This window comes from Cibotium barometz, chromosome 29 (genome assembly GCF_041138505.1).
Source record: "Cibotium barometz isolate CiBa-2024 chromosome 29, ASM4113850v1, whole genome shotgun sequence".
NCBI classification, from domain to species: Eukaryota; Viridiplantae; Streptophyta; class Polypodiopsida; order Cyatheales; family Cibotiaceae; genus Cibotium; species Cibotium barometz.
Genome location: NC_141074.1, coordinates 29,785,945 through 29,805,470, shown reverse-complemented (window position 1 = coordinate 29,805,470; position 19,526 = coordinate 29,785,945). Strand labels below are relative to the sequence as shown.

Below are 19,526 nucleotides of genomic sequence, written 5' to 3'. Positions count from 1 at the left end.
AAGTACCCCAAACATGGCACGTTTAAGTCTTGTGTAAAGGAAAATCTTTCCAAATGTGCCATGAGTGTTGGTTGCCCTAACAAATCCCATAGCTCAAGGGTCATGAGATTGGGTTCTCGTGTTGGGTAAAGCTGTGCTTGAGCTGTGGTGATTTTATTTAAAATTTTCAATCCAACTAGAATCCTAGGGATCTTTTCAGTAAGATATGTTGGAAGTTCTAGCTCCTCCAAGGTCTCTTCCTCCCGTAATAGCAATTGTACATTGTCTGCAGGAGTGTTCAAGGTGACTGTTTTCACGGATTCATGTATTGAATACAACGATTCACCTATCCAAGTTCCACCAAGGATGACATCATACTCAAGGGAATCTAGGGTAACATGGAATGTAAATTCCACATCTCCATCGATTGTTTGAGTATCATAGCTAAAGTAACCTCGAACTTTAATGCTTTGTCCATTGGCTCCTCTTGCAAGACCATTGCTTGTAGGGATGAGTTTAGGTTATCCCATTGACACCCAAGTGTCTATTGTCATGATGTTATGACTAGCTCGAGGGCTAATCAATGCGCATTTGCGCTTAACATTATTGCCTGTAGGGAAATCCAACCATACTATAATAGAATCTTCCAAAGGAACCATGGATGTTTCAGTTTCTGTTTCAACTTCAGATCCCATTTTTGTTTCATATTCCCATTCACTTTCATCCTCATTTTGGCTCTCAGCTTTTTCAAGAGTACCCAATGTGTACACTGGCACACTTGGCCCTCTGACAATTCTTAATGAGTTTTGTTTGGAAACTTGTGAATCCTCACAGTCCTGCTGTAAGGAGTTATTTATATCTTGGTATAACTCAAGTTGAGCCCTTAAAGGTGCAAGTGCGGATGTTATGCTGGCTTCACCACCATGAGAGGAGCGTTCCTCCAAATGAGGGTTTGAGAGACTGTTTTAATCTTGTAAGGGAATTATTGAATTCCTCACGTGCTTTCTCAGGCGTATAGTTTGTGCAATCTGTCTCAAATGATTCTTTCTGTAGAGGGTATGTCTTCCTCTTGAAAGGGGAAGCGGTACTCCTCTAGGCTTTGTATTTTGGTTACTTTTTTAGGATTGGCATTATGAGGCTCAATCACAACCAGTGACCCTGTAAGACATTCAACCAAGCTAAGCATGCTCTCCTGAGCTTGCTTTTTGCGTTTCGCATGTCATGTGATCTTTATTATCCATTTGGGGTGGTTGGGTGGGTTCTAGTTTCTTGATTGGTCTATGTGGTGCATTGAGTGAAGAGTTAGAACTTGTTTCATTCTCACTTAGTGACGTATTAGAACTTGGTTCATTTTCTGACTTTCTTTGGATTGTCAGTTTTTCATCATGTTTGCTCATGCGACGAGATCGAATTTTCTGTTAGGCTTTTGTACCATGTGTCACACATATGGGCTTTGAAGTTTGTGTGCTGGTCTTTGAGAGGTGGATGATTCTGCATCATGTATAGCTTTTGGCTCTTTTGGTTTTATGTTCCCTTTTGGTTCTAAGTCCTCCACAGGCTCCTTTTCCCTATCTATTAATTCACCTTTGGTTTCAATAGTTTATTGTCCTTGTCTTTCTTGGGTTTAGAAGGTTTTATTTTCTCTTTTGGGTTCTGTTTGAAAGCATGTTCTTCTTTGTTTACCTGATTCTAGGAATAACAAGAGCTACCGCCATTATCTTACATCAAGGAGTCATGATAGATACACCAAAGGGTCATACATTTAAGATATGAAGCAATAGTGTCCAAAGCTACAACTTGGACGGGCGCTCGTAATGGTATGACAAAGTATTTATGGCGATTCCCGCTTCAAGAGTGTGTGGTAGCAAGTGAGGATGAAGTCCTAAGTGATGTACTTCATGGATATATTATGAGAGTAGTCATTGTAATAGCATTAGGCCTATTATGAGCCTAAAGTGCCCGGTCGACCCACAGTTTAAGTGAGTGTGAACACTTATGGCCATGTATATAAGTGAATATCTCTCATAATACAACATACTCTCCCATTGTACAATTGAGTCTTGCTCTTGCTAATCCTCTTGCTAATCTCTCTCCCTAATGCATGATAGTGAGTGTGTGTGCGTGAAGTGAGGTGAGAGGAGGGACGACGAGTACCCATAGTGCAATGCGGCGGTGTGACAATGTTCTTAGAATTGGCCCCCGTGTCACTCATCCACCCTTACCATCCACGCAATTGAGGTCAATTGCAACTCAAGCAAGTCTAGGGAATGTTAGTCATAACCTCTATGGAGACACCCATTATTTTATTTTAAATAGTTCGGAGATATTTTACTTTGAATGCACCTTTTATTTGTATCATTGATTAATATGTTTAATCAACTGTGTGCATTGATATGATATAGTATCATTTTCTAGGATTAATATGTTTAATTAGCTGTGTACAATGGTATGCTATAGTCAAGATTAATGTGCTTAGTTCGGTTGTGTGCAGCACACATTGACTAATATTATTTTGGATATAGGCGATGATTGAGTGGTAGATTATTATTAATCTTCGCAAGTGGAACATGTGTTGTACCACTATAAGATATTTTGGAAGACATGTGAACACCTTTTATGGTTTCATATTTTGACTTTAGTATATTTATAAGACTAAGGCTTCAAATCTTTATACATACCAATTAGTATTTTTGTAAGGCTAAGGCCTCAAACTTTTGTACATACCAATTAGTATACCAATTAGTATTTTATACTTTTGGTAGGCCCAAGACTTTATATTTTTATCTTGCTATACTTTTGTAAGAGTTTTTACGCTCAAAAACTCAAAAGCACTTACGCTCAAATACTTTTGTAAGAGTTTTTACGCTCAAAAACTCAAAAGCACTTATGCTTTGTTTTTGGAGTTATCTTTTTTTTTAAAAAACAAGCCTTTTAATACATATAAATATAGGTGAGTGGTACGAGGACCACATTCATCATCCAGGGAAGATTTACCCCAATCTTGTGTCGACAATGATCTCTTTCTTATTCTCTAGATCTCTTATTTATTTAATTTTGTTTATTAAAGTTTATGCTTAAAATTTGTGCAAGTCTATGTTATGCTCTAATTTTTGTGTTGGAGGATTAGAATTTCTTTTCCAAGTGTCTTAAAGGTCTTGACAATCATACCATATGGGCCAGCCGACATGTTCCCCCATCCATAAATGTACCTCGAAATCGTAATATTATTAGACGAGACTTAATGGCAGGTGCTTGAGATTGTCAAATTCTATTCTTGCTAGATGTGTCTACTAAATGGATACCTCGTGTGTGCATGTTGTAGGTGTCGCTCATGGGGAAGGGGCTAAGGTGCACCCGTGTAGAATTAGGGATTATCTCTAGACAAGCACACCTTCAGTCCCTTCCTATGCACATTAACTCCAACACATCGCTTTCTTCAATGCCTATTTGCATAGTTTCTTTGACTCTTACATGGTTTGGGTTGAGAATTGATGTGTAATGAGGTTGGCAGATAAGGCGTTTGTGAATGCGGCAGGTTTGTCCATGAGAATGGAAGAATTTAGGATACCCAATATGGCATGTACATTGGTAAATTGGGAGCTATCGATGGCTTACTAGACAAGGTTGAATAATGGATCTAGGCACTCTTTTGGAAGTGGTGGTGGCTAATCGGCCCTCTTACTTCTTGAAGCATGGCAATGTCAGCAAAAAGAAGTGAAGTGTTACAAAGCGGCTTGGGGATGAAATTCTAGAATGTTAAACAATGCAGACCTTGGCATGCGGCTTTGTATTGAACCTCTTGGGCATCTATACGTCGCTTGATTAGCTTGTTTTTTTTGCGCCTTGGAGGGAGATGGAGATGTGAAGTCCGATTGCCATGGTTGTAGGCTTGTTTTTTCTTAGTCTTTTTCTACCTTTAGTTGCATTGCTAACTTCTCTCCTTGGTTAGGTTCTCTCCTTGGTTAGGTTCTCTTTTTGGTTCTCTTCTTGGGGAGGGATTTTCTCTCATTAAAAAATAAATAAAATAATATTATTTTAAATATTTTCTTGGAAATACCACATGGAACACATGGCTTACATTGCCACACGAGTTGACGTAAGCCTATTTTTTTTAGGGGCCACATGGTTTGTGTTGCCACACGTGGCATCATAATCTTAATTTATTTTTAATTTTTAATTTTTTTAGGTGCCATGTGCAACACATGGCCTACGTTGCCGCATGGTGATGTGACCCCCTTTTTTCAAGATTTTTGTGCCATGTGGTGACATAACCCTAATTTTTTTTCTCAAGATTTTTTTCACATGGCACATGTGGCTTGTGTTGCCACATGGTGGTGTTACCCTTTTTTTCAAGTTTTTTTTAAAAGATGCCACATTGCACACGTGGCTTATCCACTATTTTTTTTTCTTATAAGGAAGGGGGAGGGGGGCGGGGTTTAAGTTAGAGGGGTGTTTCAAAAAATTAGGGGGAGGTCTATGTATACATGTGGATAATTGTGGATGCACATGTGTGTGCACATGCAACAATGGGTATGTGTATGTGTTGTGTGCATATAGCTACATGCCTTTTTAGTTTGTTTTCGGTTTCAAGCTTTTAATCATTCCCGAGTATATGTATAATTAATAGGAAATCCTACGCTACATATGTACAATAGGGTTCCTAGTTTTGTTTTAGGTTTCAAGTTTTTATCATTCCCAGGTATATATATATGTATAATTTATAAAAAGTGCTACGTCACACATGTACAACGGGGTTTTAAGGTTTCAACTTGTCGTGTGGCTGCACCAAGCAAAGGGGTGGAGATTCACTTGCACATCCATGATGAAAGCCTTGATGTACTACTATCAGCTTTGGTGCCTTGATTGAGCTTGGTCTTTCCAGTTCTTGCTCATGCGTTAGTGTTGCAACATGGCGCACACGGGTCTTATAGAGAAATGATGATCCTTTTGAGCCTTGGGGTTCCTTGGTTGTACCATGGAAGTGTGTGCATGGCTCTCTTTAGGGTTTGTCACCACGGATGCCTCTTCTTTGATGATGGAAATTAGATGGGGGGTCACTGCATATGGAGTCGATATTACCTCCTCTTGCTACTTGATGTCCATGGACTCCTCTGACTTCTCTGAAGGTGGTGTTGGCACATGGGTTGAGGTGGATCCCACTGTTCTCCATTCCTCCTTAGGCTTTGAGGTTGGCGCCAGAGGCATCACTTTTGGCCTCCACTCCATTTTCAGTTTGGCATTTGATGGCATGGACTCCTCTGACTTCTCTGAAGGTGGTGTTGGCACATGGGTTGAGGTGGATCCCACTGTTCTCCATTCCTCCTTAGGCTTTGAGGTTGGCGCCAGAGGCATCACTTTTGGCCTCCACTCCATTTTCAGTTTGGCATTTGATGGCATGGTTGTAGAGGCTTATGGTGTAGGTTTTCTTGACTTCAAAACCCAAATGTAGGGGTTCACTTCATAGAATCCTTGCGTTTCTAGTAGCTTGGTTGGGAGGTTGGCTATACAAGGCTTGAACTAGGGTTTGAGGTTCTTCCATCTAACTCTCTTTGGCTTTGCAGATTAGGGTGTAGTCTGCGAGGTTTTTGGGACCCATATGGAAGGTTTTTCATCGTAGAGGCGTTGAGCGTGTGCAATGGGGCTCGAGGAGTTGGTAAAAATCTGTTGCTTGGGGCTCCCACTTAGTAGATCTTTGCTCATGGATAGCCTTCTAGCTGCCATGTTTTTTGTGTGGGCATGGTACTTTCCTTAGCTAGCTAGGGTATGCTTGGGTAGCCACTCTTTCTTCATGACCTCCTTGAAGGGTTGTTGAGGTTGAGGATGGGGGGGGGGGGGGGGGGTCTTTGTCTTCATCAGCAAGTTTTTAGATCTTCATAATGGTTTTAAGGGGTGGTTGATGCAGAGAGGCGAGAGGGTTGTTGAGTGTTAGGGGTTACTTGAGGGGGTGGCTTGTAAGAGGAGCATGAGGCTTGGGATGTTGATAGGTTTAGGGTTCCCTCATCCACCAAGGATATTATAACCATCTGTGGTGGGAAGCTTGAGTGTTGCAGATCTTTTCCAAGCCAATTAATTACACAATTAGTGGTTGCAATCCATCCCCTCTCGAGGATGATGCTCTCTTTCATTGTACTTGCATGCAGGGGTCACATAAAACTTGCAAGACACAAGTTAAGTTCCAATATAAAATTTAGCTTTTAAAAAAGCTGATAGCCATGGATTGGAGTTGTTTATTGCATTGATGGTAGTTGCTTGTTGTGAATGGTGTGAGGGGTAGGTGGCCTAATGAGGTCCATGTCTCCCAAGTCAAAATGTTTTGGCTAGTCCTAGTGTCAACCAAGGTGGGCCACACAACTAAGTGATCTTTTTGGGAAACTCCACTCATTCTATTTCAAATGCGTCAAGCACGAACATGGATGTGATTTTAGCACCATTATCCAATCATGCAAACCTTATCCTTAGCTTCTATGGAAGAGTGTCTATGGCTCGTAAAATGTGAATCCAATCCTCAAAAGTCTGCAGGTTGTGGGAGGGGCTCATATTATTGGTCCTCATCTTCACCATCCAACATCTTGTTACAAGCTTTGTAGATATTGATTGATATGATGTGAGCTTCGACGTTTGCATGCTCTACAGATATAGACTAAAGCAGTTTAAGCGATTGTATTAGACTCATTAGCGCGAGAATGCCTTAAACCATGTGACGAGTCTTCCTTGTTTATTTTCAAGAACTGGTTACCCTTGTGTATATAAATGTGATTGGTTTTCCAATCATGAACCAGCCTTGTATCTCTCATGTAAGGGCTTCTGAGAATCATGGTGTATGACCCTCTTCTCTAAAAATCTATCATCACAAATGTGTAGTAGAAGCTTAGCCCAAAGGTCTTAATCTTTACATCTTGAAGTCCCAAAGGTTCAACTATGTTCCCGTCCGGCAAGCTTGACCATAAGACTTGTGCCTAAAAGTGGTGGACTTCCCTAGGCCACCCAACAATCCTTGATGCTAACACTAACACCACCATCCAAGATTATGAAATCCATTGTTCCTTTATATAACTAACAAGTAACATGACATTAATTTTATCAATTTTGAAATAGTATCCTAGCTTGTTCATGCATGGGAACTTTCGGCTATCCTTTTGTCTTGGGTATGGAGGGAGGGTGCTAAATGTTGTAGCATGACTCATCCTCCTCCTCTTCAACTTCAAGTGTGTCGGCTCTTAGTTTTCTAGTCATCCAGTTGGATATGTATTTGCTTGTAAAAGAGAACTTATCAAGACTCAAACTTTTGAGGACAAGAAGGCTATGAGGCCCGCTATGCCCCTCCAGTGATATTCACACTCGTCTATTTTGTACTCACTCGGAGGTGGCTTGGACTTGTCAACATGCAAGGGATGCACACTGATCGTTTCCTAGGACAGGAGTTGCCTTTGATGGGGTCAAAATGAAGTCATCACACCTATCACATTAGAGAAAATATCGTGGTGACTATGATAACCCATGGAAGGCCAACTTTTACCTCCTACTAAGTCTCCTTCTTTATTGCATCTAGTAATGCAAGATCTGGTTAGACTGGTTTCAAACGCAGAGGCTCCGAAACTGGCTCTTTTTGTGGCTTCTTAAGAGACTGGTCACACGGGTTTGGCTACAACTCTCGGCATGCTCTAAGGTTCCCTTATTGGTTTACTGATTGACTCTGGAATAGGGTCTGTGATGTGCTCAAGTGTGGTCAATGGTTTATTCATTCCACCTCTTGCTTGAGTGAGTTGAGTGTAGGAATCGTTCATTGCCTCCATCAAGGCAAGGTTTTCTCTTCCTCTTCATCCCATTAGCCTCAAAACTCTCCACTAGTGTGTGTGTGGTGGTTGGGAAATGGAGCTATCACACCCACATTAGGAAGTTGCATTTTTTGCTCTTCTGTGAAGTCACGATAAAGTATGTGCTATGTATAACAACATATACAGGGGCATCAAACCATGTTTGCTTCAAGTTGCTTGCATATTTCTTGTACACAGCTCTACAAGATAACTCATTCCTTGCTTATATTTATTTGTGAATACAATTCTTCAAAATTAGTTTATCAAAGCTTTGAAATAAAATAAATGTAGTTTATCAAAACTTTAGATACTCAAATGGTCTTTTACGTTCTTTAGGAGGAAAACATAATGATCTAAAAATCTTTGAAACCCTGCAAATAAAAGGCCAAAATAAACGATGCAAACATATTATATAATCTTCAAGAAAATCCATTGTGATTAAATAAATTAAAATGACTTCTAACTCACAAAAACATTCACATGGTTTTATTTACAAAACTAAAAATATCAAACTATGTACATAGTATACCCAAATAAATTGAAATAATGAATCCTCATAGCCATCCACATGAAGCTTTTTAGAGAGCACTCAATGCTGAATTTAACTATAGTGCGATTTCTAAAGAATTACAATAGAGATGGATGAATTTGAGCTCTTCATTTTAGCATGTCTCATCTTAAATATGTTTAAAAAAAATGCTGCACAAATCCTATGTTTTGTGAAGACAAAGTTTTGGTCTGAGTTGCTTACAAGTGGAGCTTGCTATCTGCTGGAACCTCTCCCTTGCCTGCTCCAGACTTGCCCTCATCTCCTTCATGCATTGCCATCTATCTCACTCCTCCCAAATTCTCATCAGCATTATTGTTCAGCTAGTTGAATGATAATCCACAGTTTGATTCATTGAACAATTTCAATGACACAGAACTCAATTTTGGCTTTTACCTTATTCTACATATAGAAGAACAAAGCTAGCTTAATCATTGGGGCAGCATACTCCCCATATGTGTTTCTGTTTGACTGCCTAAAACAGGGCAAGGCAGCACCACATCAATGTGATGTTTCAGTCACTAGTCTTCAATGTTTGTCGTCGTGCAATGCTGTGATAAATTATGAGAAGAAAAGTGTGTCCTATCCTAGTGTTTTTTTTTTAAGAGACCAAGATGACATCCAATATATTATGAACAATGCCATTGCGTTTTCACGTCCTTATATAATTAAAAACTTCTGCAAACCCTAGACCTTGCAAAAGGTACCTTCAGAAAGATTTTTCTGCAGGAAGGGGTTCGTTTCTGTCAGACTGGATTTGCAGAGAAAATTTGACAGAAATAGGAGGACAACAAGATCCGTTCTTTAGGAAAACCTGGACGGAAAGACAATGCAAATGTGCAACTTTCAGACACAATTTTTAGCGGAAGGAACTATAAGGAGGACGACAGACACGCTTCGTAGAGAAATTTTGACCGAAAGATGCATCTTGCAGGACGCAGCAGTTTGGGATAAACAAAACCTTGGATCAGGTTGATGCGACAAAAGAAAGCAGGCAAGTCTAGCCATGATAATTTCCAATGGATTAAGAGAGGCAAAGGATCTGTTGTGCAATAAATTTTGACAGAAAGACGAGGCAAATGCGAGACAGACGAGCAAAGGATCTATTGTGCAATAAATTTTGACAAGACAGACAACCAAAGGATCTATTGTGCAATAAATTTTGACAGAAAGACAGGACATAGTTGCAGCTTGGAGAGAGATTTTTGGACGGAAGAAGAGACAGACGAAAGAAGAATGGGGCCTCAGCAGAGATCTACTGCAGAGACGGAGTCTACGCCGAGGGGAGCGACAGGTCCTTCAGCGCCACTGGTGATGGCCCTGTTCCTGCAGTTCGAGATACGCTTCGCGTTCATCATCTTCATCCCCAGCACTTCATTGTGTTTCTGCGTTTTGACATGGCTGCTGATTATAAAACCCTGATCCAAATTAGTGCACACTGTGCATTACACACCTGAGGCTCTCTGTCTTTCTAGAGGAAATTTCTCCTAACTTTCACTGGGAGAGGGGAAGGGGTGCTTAACTTTCACTGGGAGAGGGGAAGGGGTGCTTAACTTTCACTGGGAGAGGGGGAGGGATTGCAATGTGAAGCCATGGTATGCACAGTTTAGTATGATAAAGTGGGTAGGTTGCCTGTTATCTAAAATAAAGGTTGAGAATATGTGCAATCAAAATACTAAGAATGCATAGAAGCTTTTGTGAGTTTAAGCATTTAATAAATTAAAAAACAAAGGTGATATATTATATCATATTTACTTCAATATTGATACATTAACATAATGTAAAATGAAGCTTTTGACAATAATATATATACACCTAGATGAATCCAGGGACATGCCCAAATTCACCTTTTAGTAACGTGCATGTTGCATACTCATGGTAGTCAACCCACAAGACTATATAACTACCAACTTTATTATGCATAGTATGGACTAGATACTACGACATCCCCACTAATGTCATCAGTGCCCAAGAGTGGGTGTATAACTCTACATCAAGATATGCTCTCACACACGCACTCCACACACACACACACACACATAAGAGTATATATTCACACAAAGCCCTTCGTACTGAGTTTCTGTCAAACCTCCAGAGATGCAGGGCAGACTCAGCCATAATGAAGCCTAGCACTAAGGGAAGTAGCAAATAGAAAGAATTAGTACAGCAAATAAGTAGTTGATAGGGCAAATGCACCGCTAAAGATAGAAAGAATAAGCACAATATCAACTAGCTAAGGTCCAAAAAAATTGATGAGTTTAATATCTCATAAAAATGTGAGAATTTCTCCAATCAAAATACAAAAGTACATGGAGAACAGTTCTTAACTGCTTACCATATTTTAGGCCAAGGTCCAAACCTTGACTTCCTGTGAGATTAATTACTTATCATATTTTAGGCTAAGGTTGACCTTAACCTTATTGAAAATTCCCGCTTGCAGACAATAGTTATCAACTATGATGTACATGAAATAATCAACTAGAGGGAGCTGAGAAGTGCAAGATTAACATGCTAAATTTTCCTAAGAGAGTCCCTCTCTAAAAGGCTGGAGGGAAGGGGACACCCACTAAAAGCAGCACAACAAGCTCTCCCAATAATAACACTGCATGACATTCCCCACGTAGGGAGTGGGGGTGAGCCCAGAAGTAGGGCATTCGAGTGAGTTTGAATCCACACACACACACACACACACACACACAGCACTCATATCGGCTCATATTTGAATGCCTTGGTTGCAGAGTCTAGCACACAAACAATTCTTTAGCAAACCACCAATTTGATTTTAGGGGAGCCATTGAGACAAAAGCCTTGGTTGCAGTGTCTAGCACACAAACAATTCTTTAGCCCTAGCACGACAAGGTGATAATATACAAAGAATGGATAGAACCAAGAACAGTACAAGCAATGCCGTTGCAGAAATCTTTGCAAATTAGCTTGTAGAAGACCAGAAGGATCTTCTTGGATGGATTTCCTGAGTGTTCTTTGGTGGCTTGCACTCACCTGAGCCTCTGAACCTTTCCTGTATCGAACTTCATCATCTTCTCAGTCCCTCCCAGCTGCAAGATGTCCCCAAAGGCTGCCTCATGGCCACTCTTTTCTATGGGCCTTCAGGTATCCACCCGTCACTAGGCTCTACTTTGAACCTGCCATGAAGAGGCTTGGTAATGAAGTCCTTTCACAACTAAGAATGCAAGAGAGTTCTCTTCAACAGCAAAAGTAGAAATTCTTGAAGATGGCATGGTCCTTATGTGGCATGCGTCTTCCTCGTGATAAGCTATGTTTTTCAATGTGTAGATAATTATCCACACTATTCTCCAAACTACTGCCACGTGGTCAGGCTCCCGCACGTGGCAGCTCCCCAAGCTCCCCAGATCGAGCGTGAAAGGGAGTGGCTACCGCTGCAGATTATGTACCCTATTTTCTCACCTTCCTTTGTTTATTTTATACCCTGTATGCCCTATGGGGGGGCACAGGGGGAGATGTGTGTCCCTGTTGAGCACAACCAATCTACTTTGATCCTGGCATCATCACAATTACATATATGTAAAACAAATTAAACTTAGACGGTTATTTTGACCTTCATTGGAGACACTTTTTTTTTAGGTCCATCGCATCAGTGGTAGAATTTACCCTAGAAAAAATCTCTTGTTTTTTCGAAGTGTAGCTCTATAACTATCCATTTATCACATCTCTCTTTTAACAAGCAGCCTCTCTTACACAGATACACAATCGTATGAATCAAGGAAGCAAGCTATGGACTATCATATATTAGCCATAAAATTCCTGGTAAAACCAGTCTGCAAAGAGCCCACGGTACAATAAGCCATGTCCACAATCTCAGCAAAGTGTGCAAATACAACTTGGGTAATGAGAGCCAACACTGACTAATTTGAGAACTGCAGAACTTACAGGTCTTATCTGAATGACACTTACCGCTTTGCAAAGAAGACCAGAACAACTACTGATACGGACATAAATATTTTGAACCTGGGGCCACCCCAAAAGCCTGGTGCACCCTTTGGAGCAGTGGCATTAGATGCTAGCTGAGCTCGAAGATCTTTCAGCTCCTTTTCTCTTCTTTCAGCAATCTGTAGAACCAACAGAAGGAATTCACATGGCATGAACGATGCATGAACCTTACAAGTAATACAGAAACAATTGATCAGTTAAGAATTACTCGATTACTTCATGCGCTCATCTGGATGGGAAGTGCCAGCTAGATTAGTCTAAAAATCCATAACAAATGCAAGTGAGACTGGATACAGAACTGCCTCAGAGTTGACGGGTGGCTGAGATGGGGCCCCACTGTACCGCAGGGATCCACCATAAGTCTGATTTTCCAACATTAACACGTTCTTCATTTATCAAAAGTTGGCAAAACATTCGAATTGAATTTGCCCACAGTTCTACAACATAATCTTGTCTACAGTAGGGCAAAAGTACAAATGTTCATGCCCTGTGCTTATCATTATATTTATTCCTTTTCCGATGGAGCTGGTAACCCTCATATTCGACCAAACCATTAAAAGCAATTTCAACCGTCATTTGGCTGCATCAAGATCCTCGTATGCATGTCTTATAAACAAGAGACGTGGCAACTGTCAAGAAATGCTCCATCATGTTGATGCTACCAGGCTGGCAGGCATGCTGCATAACTCTCTTTCACATCCCTACAACAATACATTGATTTTCACCACTTACACTCAATTGCTTTGGATTTCATGATTCTTGGCCTATCCACAAGTTTGTCATACAAAATGGCCCTGCTGCCAGTCATCTTGTGGTTGGTGATGTGAACCATCTGCTTCTCCTTTTCATATTCTGGTTCGTGAATCCATACGAGCATGATGCATCCTCCCCCTCCTTGAGAGCGTTCTCGATGCATGCGATTTCCCACGACGACCCTTCACATGATTTTCTAAAGGCCTCCTAAGAGCACACACTAGGCTTAAGTTGCAAGCATCGCTAGGTTTGCATGGGTGGATCCTCTCTTGCCAGCACATGCTGCTCTACCAGAAAAGGCTTAGCCTCTTCATCTTTTGTTTCTCATGTTTTTTTTTGTCATGAGGTCTTATTCCATTTATGTATTTCATGTGTTGGTTTAAAAAAATGCAGAAAACTGAATACTGTTAGTTCACTAGCCACGAATCATGAAAAGTACACTAGGCACCAACACTTCCCACCAAAAGAGAGAAAGCCTTGGTAAAAGGTTCACAAGCATTGGCTTTAATGTTCTGTAAGTATAGAGATCAGTGTCTACCCTCTGAAGCTTTCGAGTTTGTGTCCGCGCTTCTTGCAACCAAAATTCCAACTTTATGACCCTTTTCTTTAGATCCTGATCTGCAGCTCGGTGTTTCTCCATCTGGTTAGAAAAATTTAAACGAGACATCAAGACATTGCGTGAAGACACCCAAAAGCACAATGCATAAACACTTCAAGTACTAATAATCCATTCAATGAATACTTTCATTCCAAACCTGTGATTCAAGCTCTTTAGCCTTTATCTTGAGTTGGGCAGACAGTAGCTTGATCTCTTCTCTGAGTCGGGCTATCTCCTCATCTTTCACACTCAAATTCTTCGCAAGTTGCTCGGCATTCTTCGCTGATAATTCTTCCAAAGAGTGCTTCATTTCATAGTCTTTCCTTGATATTACTTTAGCAACTGCTGACTTCATCTCGGTCTCCAACCTCTCCACCTCATCTTTCAACTGCTTCTGAGAGGTTTCCCTAAATATAATCTCCTGTTGTAGGTCGATAAGTTGATGACCAAGCTTCGTAGCATGGACTTCGTGTTCCTGTAAAGCCTCATTCTTCACCTCTATTTCCTTCATCAGAGTCTTACATTGTAACTGAGCTGTAACAGCAGATGCAGCACTAGCATCTGCAGTCTCCTGAGTTGATCCTAGCTTTGCCCTTACATCTACAAGCTCTCTCAAATACTGCACTTCCAAGCACAAAACATTTTGTCATTAAAAAAAACTAGGTTCTCAATTTGCCAAAATATAAGTTATGACAACTGTGTTTGAACTTCCTCGAATTTAACAATCACATGCAGAACTGCTTGTATTAAGAATTGTGACAAACACAAAGATGAACAGACAGAAATGTTGCTGTAACAGAGTTTTCTGTATATACGCATAAATATGTACATATATCCTAGCCAACATGGCCTCCACGCCTATGCCTTTGACATGTCCCTCAAACTGTCCTAGGCCTTGCTATTAATAAGCTCATGGAATTGCCCCTACAACCACCCAACTACAGTCGATTTCATCTCTTGGACAATTAAATACCAAATGGTTGAAAAGGCTCCTAATCATAACCAAAAATGGGGATTAAGCATGTCCACATGCCATGCATGTGGCATCCCCCCTTGCTAAGCTTCATGACGGGAATCCACCTTCCTTTTAGATGATTGTCATCATCCCTTTACTCCATGTGGACTCCATCCTTGGAATCCTGCTTCAAAAATTGAAGCACTCTTGTCTACTTGGATCTTGTCTTGAAAATTTTCTACCGCAACCTTGATCTTATCTCCAATGCTATAGCCTATGTCCTATGCTGAAGAATGTGCACCTGTTCTTCTTGTCCCCTTCTTGAGTTGAACACTTCCTGAAAACCTGTGTAACTTTGCTCTCTCTCTCTCTCTCTCTCTCTCTCTCTCTCTCTCATGCCACCCCAACACACACTCAAACACAACAATACAAAACATCACATCGGGAGTACTCAAAAAGGTGGAAAGTAATATCCATGGCTAGCCTTGATTTCCTTGCTTATGGAAACCCTACTTGCTGGTGTAAGATGCTTTGATGAAATTGTTCTTTGCACTGTAAACCATAGTGAAAAACAAAGATTGTGTTGCACTTACCCTCGCCGCTAGAGGCCGGCAATTCATTATTCATAGATTTCCTTCATTTACTTGCTTGTTTGTCTGTAGTGTATCACTATACTCAAGATTAACATATAATAGAAATGCAAAAAGGCTAATGGTTGCACAGGTGGTGCATGGGCACATTCATTTTAATTTTTGCTGACAATGATAAGTACACACTGAAGGTGTCCACCCTTAATCTGTCATAGAATCACAATCCTCTGTGTACTGTGGCTCAAGTTAACGTGCAAGTTTTCAATTCATTAAAATGAAACATCCTTCATTCTTTTGATATATAAGCTGACTTTTGTTCCAAATTCCTATATGTAGCTTATCCCAAAAATGTTTATTATTTATTTTGTAGGCAATAGCCTAGTCATTAGCGATTATCACTTCTCACATGGAGGTTGTGGTTTGAAAGCTTGGGGAAAACATTCTTGAGGGTGGTTCACGTGGCCAGGTGGTCATGATGGTCACTACACATGTACAACCACTTCCACTTCCAGCAGATCATCTAGCACCTCCCTGCCTATCCAAGATGACTCAATCAACAGCCTCAGTGTGCAAGTCAGCTTACACTTCAGGCCTGTGCTTGGCTGGGCATTTTTGAAGACTAATCTCCATCCCATCATTGGCATGATTCTCTAACAGCTGTTCACTGCAATTGGCTGAACAACATACTTGTGGAGCAAAATCCCGACGGCTTGATGTGCTTTACTGGCAAACATGTAGGAGCCTGCTACCCACTTGAGGTACTGGGGTGTGTATTTCCAACAGGAAAAGTTTGCTATTGATGTGCGGCTTGACTTCTCTCCCATCATTGGCATGATTCTCTAACAGCTGTTCACTGCAATTGGCTGAACATACTTGTGGAGTAAAGTCCCGACGGCTTGATGTGCTTTACTGGCAGATATGTAGGAGCCTGCTACCCACTTGAGGTACTGGGGTGTGTATTTTCAACAGGAAAAGTTTGCTATTGATGTGCGGCTTGACTTCTCTCCCACATGCATACCTTAATCCATGTCTGACAGACATGCTCTCTGGTATTCCAAGAAAATCAACTTTTGATGCCTGCTTCAAGAGCAGAAACTCAAAATGGTATTCCAAAGTCTGCGTTTTTTGTCCAGACATAGAAAAGAATCGTCTTAGTCCCCAGGTGAGAGGCATGTGCCATGGGACTAAGACGTTTCTTTTTTTCCTGTTCTGTGGTAGCAACTTGACTGCCCACATGAAGATGTCTTGGTCTCCCAACTGAATGGGATACAATACAATACAATACAATTAGGGCCACAGACAGCCCAGATGTGGCCTGGGGAGCCTGCAAAGATTTGAACACGAGACCTCCCCCTTCCTAGTCGCATACCCACACCGCAGGCTATACACCCATTGGCCTGAGACCTTTCTTTTTACTAAATACACACAATTTCTGTTTCAGCTAAATACAAAAATTTAAATAAAAGGTGAGAAGGAAATTATTATTGCTTACCTGCTCTGCAACTGATGCAGTGGATATGGCGTGAGAATTCTTCTCCTCTAGACTTTTGTGCAGGAATTCAAGCTCTCTCTCCATCGTCTTTGCTTTGGCTTCAGCAGCCTGAAAGCCACCCCCCAAACGAAAAAAAAAACATACGAGAGAAAGCACGCTAAAATTGAGCACAGTTGGGCAAAAATTTAAGGAAGAATTTTGTAGAGAAAAGAGACTTAAATTACCTGTCTTCGGGCGGTTTCCTGCTCTAAGGTTGACTCCTGAGCAACCATGCGGCTGCGCACATCTCTGAGTTCGGAGGCCATTGAGCCGACTTCGCTTGCGATTCGCCTCAGGTTCTGCTTCTTTTCGTAGAGGTCCTTGAGGAGAGCGTTGGATTCCATGGAGGAGGGGGCTCTTCCTAGGGTAGACATGAGAAGAAAGAGACGACGAAGAAGGAGTTGTAGACTAATATGGAAGAAATAAAGGTCTGGAGCAGGGGTGATGCCTTTCTGCAAAGAGAGACTTGGAGAATGGTGCGTTGTGGATATGGAAGAATGGTGTGTGCAGACAAAGGGGAAGGAGGGAAAAAGGTTGGGGAACAAAGAAGGGTAGGACTAGGGAATGGAAGCAGGCGGAAAAAAGAGAATTTTGGGGAGGGGGGGAGAGACAGAGAGAGAGAGAGAGAGAGAGAGAGAGCTGGCAGCGCAGGTGTGGAATTAGGGGAAAATTAGGGTTCGGAAGCAGGCGGGAGACATGAGATGATGGCGAGAGAGTGAGAGGAAGGGGGTTTCTGCTACGGAGAAATCCGCAGCAGCCTCTGTGCTATTCTTAGGCGTGGGAGTGAGGAGAGGCTGCCAGGCAGCCTCTCCTGTGAAGCTCGGCCATCTGCGCTCTGCAGAGTCGCACACACAGACACGCAGAAGAGAAAGAGGGGGCCAAATTAGGGAGAGGAGACGACTAATAGGCCCCGCTGCCATTTAACATTAACAGATAACTGACCTCGATTAACGCTCTCAATTGCAATTAGCAAAATGTTCCAAAAAAAATCTTCACGAATTTTTTTTATGTGAAAAAAAAAATCCACAATTTATTGTGACATTTAATGTCCACACGTTGTGTTGCGTGCCCAACCTTTCCATAAATCCTCACTAAGGACCTGTTCACACGCGGCTTAAACTAGAGGGAAATTAGAACCTGCATTTAGTTCATGGGCGAGAATATGATATTTATCGGGCGGTAGCTCAGTTGGTAAGGTGTTTCGTTGTCAAAACCCAGGTTATGGGTTCGAACCCTGCTGGCTACCCCGATTGATGTGCCTTGCCCCTGATTTGTGGGATAAGGGGGTCCCATGGGTACTAAGCCCGTCTCTTCTCTAATGCCAAACTTTAAATTTTTTTTTAAAAAAAACCTGTTGTATTTAAAGGTGTCTGGGTAACCTTTTGTAGGCAGTGCTCACGAACAACTTTTTTCTCAACTTGTATAAAAAGGACAAGGTTAAAACCTACCCGGTTTTCATTAATAAAAATCTTGGTGCTACCTCGTTTTATAACTAAATATGTAAAAATTTTACCGGTTTTCTTAAAGATGAAGTTAAATTCTTGCCGATAAATCTGAATTTCAGCCGGTTGAAACTACACTAACGGCCAATTTTCCGTGAGCACTGCTCACAAGCCAAGTTACAAACATGCCACTAATTTTTAAAATGGATAAGGACAACCCTAGATCATGTTGCCTGATACAGATGCGGGAAGCCATCTGATTGTCGACTAGTTGGCAACCAGACCATACATGTGAATGGACCCTATGGTAGACAAAACTAAAAATTAAAATTTGAAGTAATTGAACATATATTTAATACTCTATAGGTGTCGCTTTAACCCTAGCTTTGATTATTGATATGTCTTCTTTGGAACTTTAGAGGCCCGGACCTAGGGATTAAATTCAAGATATACATTGCATTAAACATACTAAGGTTTTAGTTCTTGGATTTAAAAGCTCTTAACATTTTCTCTTCTTTTCCCACAAAAAGGAATTTCATTGTGGAAAAAGAGTAATATTTAATGTGATCTCTTAGACTTTAGACCTAAAAGAAGTAATATGTAACATGCTCTTTAGGAATTTAGGCCTAAAGCTTCATGCAAATTAACCATGGAAACTTCAAACAAGTCTATGTGCTCTCTCTCTCTCTCTCTCTCTCTCTCCACCACACCACCCGATTCCATGGAAAGAAAAGAAACCCTTTGTCTCCTCCCCAAACATAGATTCCCTTCCTCCCACCCCCAAGACATAGGTAATGTAGCTCCCCTTTTTGTCCTCCCCTCTTATAGGTTCTCTTCCTCACATCCAAGACATAGGTATTATAACTACCTACAATAAGCGATTCTCTCAAGTCCTCAGTGTACTTGAGTACAACAAAAGTCCTTGAAAATTTAAAACAAAAAGAGCTCTCTTGAATTAAGAGCCCTTTTTCCCTCCACAAGTTTTCAAAACACTTTTTTGTATTCCAGTGCCTTAGATCACATAACACAATAGATCACATTGGTGGTCGTACAATCACTTACTAGTGCCATTTTGAACTAACTAGGGCTATGGCTAGTTCAAAATACCACCAATTGTTAGACAAAGTGTGTGACATTCAAAATCCTCGTCCTCTAACACCTCCTAGTCTCACTTTTCAAAGTTTGTCCTTTTTACTCTCACCACCACCAATGGCCATACGGTATGGATACTCAATACTATAAAATACAATGTTTACACTTGAAAAGCTTAGGCTATATGCTGCTTTAAAAAATACCAGCCAATAAGACATGCAATGTAGTCAAGTGGCCCACTAGTGTTTTATGTGTT

At 41.0% G+C, this 19,526-nt stretch overlaps 1 protein-coding gene across 1 annotated transcript; it reads right to left on the bottom strand.

Annotated features, from left to right (window-relative positions):
• Nucleotides 1-12,074: 12,074 nt before the first annotated feature.
• Nucleotides 12,075-17,673, bottom strand: LOC147622027 (nuclear envelope-associated protein 2-like). Its single transcript, XM_086823101.1, has 5 exons — nt 16,922-17,673; nt 16,698-16,805; nt 13,818-14,279; nt 13,601-13,702; nt 12,075-12,428 (listed from the first exon to the last, which is right to left on the bottom strand). The coding sequence occupies exons 1-5, from the start codon at nt 17,108-17,110 to the stop codon at nt 12,270-12,272; spliced, it is 1,020 nt and encodes a 339-aa protein (XP_086679227.1). The 5' UTR covers nt 17,111-17,673; the 3' UTR covers nt 12,075-12,269.
• Between the last annotated feature and the right edge of the window lie 1,853 nt (nt 17,674-19,526).

Excerpts from the sequence above, each read along its gene's own strand:
- LOC147622027 (XM_086823101.1), bottom strand. The coding sequence starts at position 17,110 with ATGTCTACCCTAGGAAGAGCCCCCTCCTCCATGGAATCCAACGCTCTC. Across the intron at positions 14,280-16,697 it reads CTGCATCAGTTGCAGAGCAG|TATTTGAGAGAGCTTGTAGA; the intron begins GTAAGCAATAAT and ends TTGGAAGTGCAG. Across the intron at positions 13,703-13,817 it reads CTAAAGAGCTTGAATCACAG|ATGGAGAAACACCGAGCTGC; the intron begins GTTTGGAATGAA and ends TTTTCTAACCAG.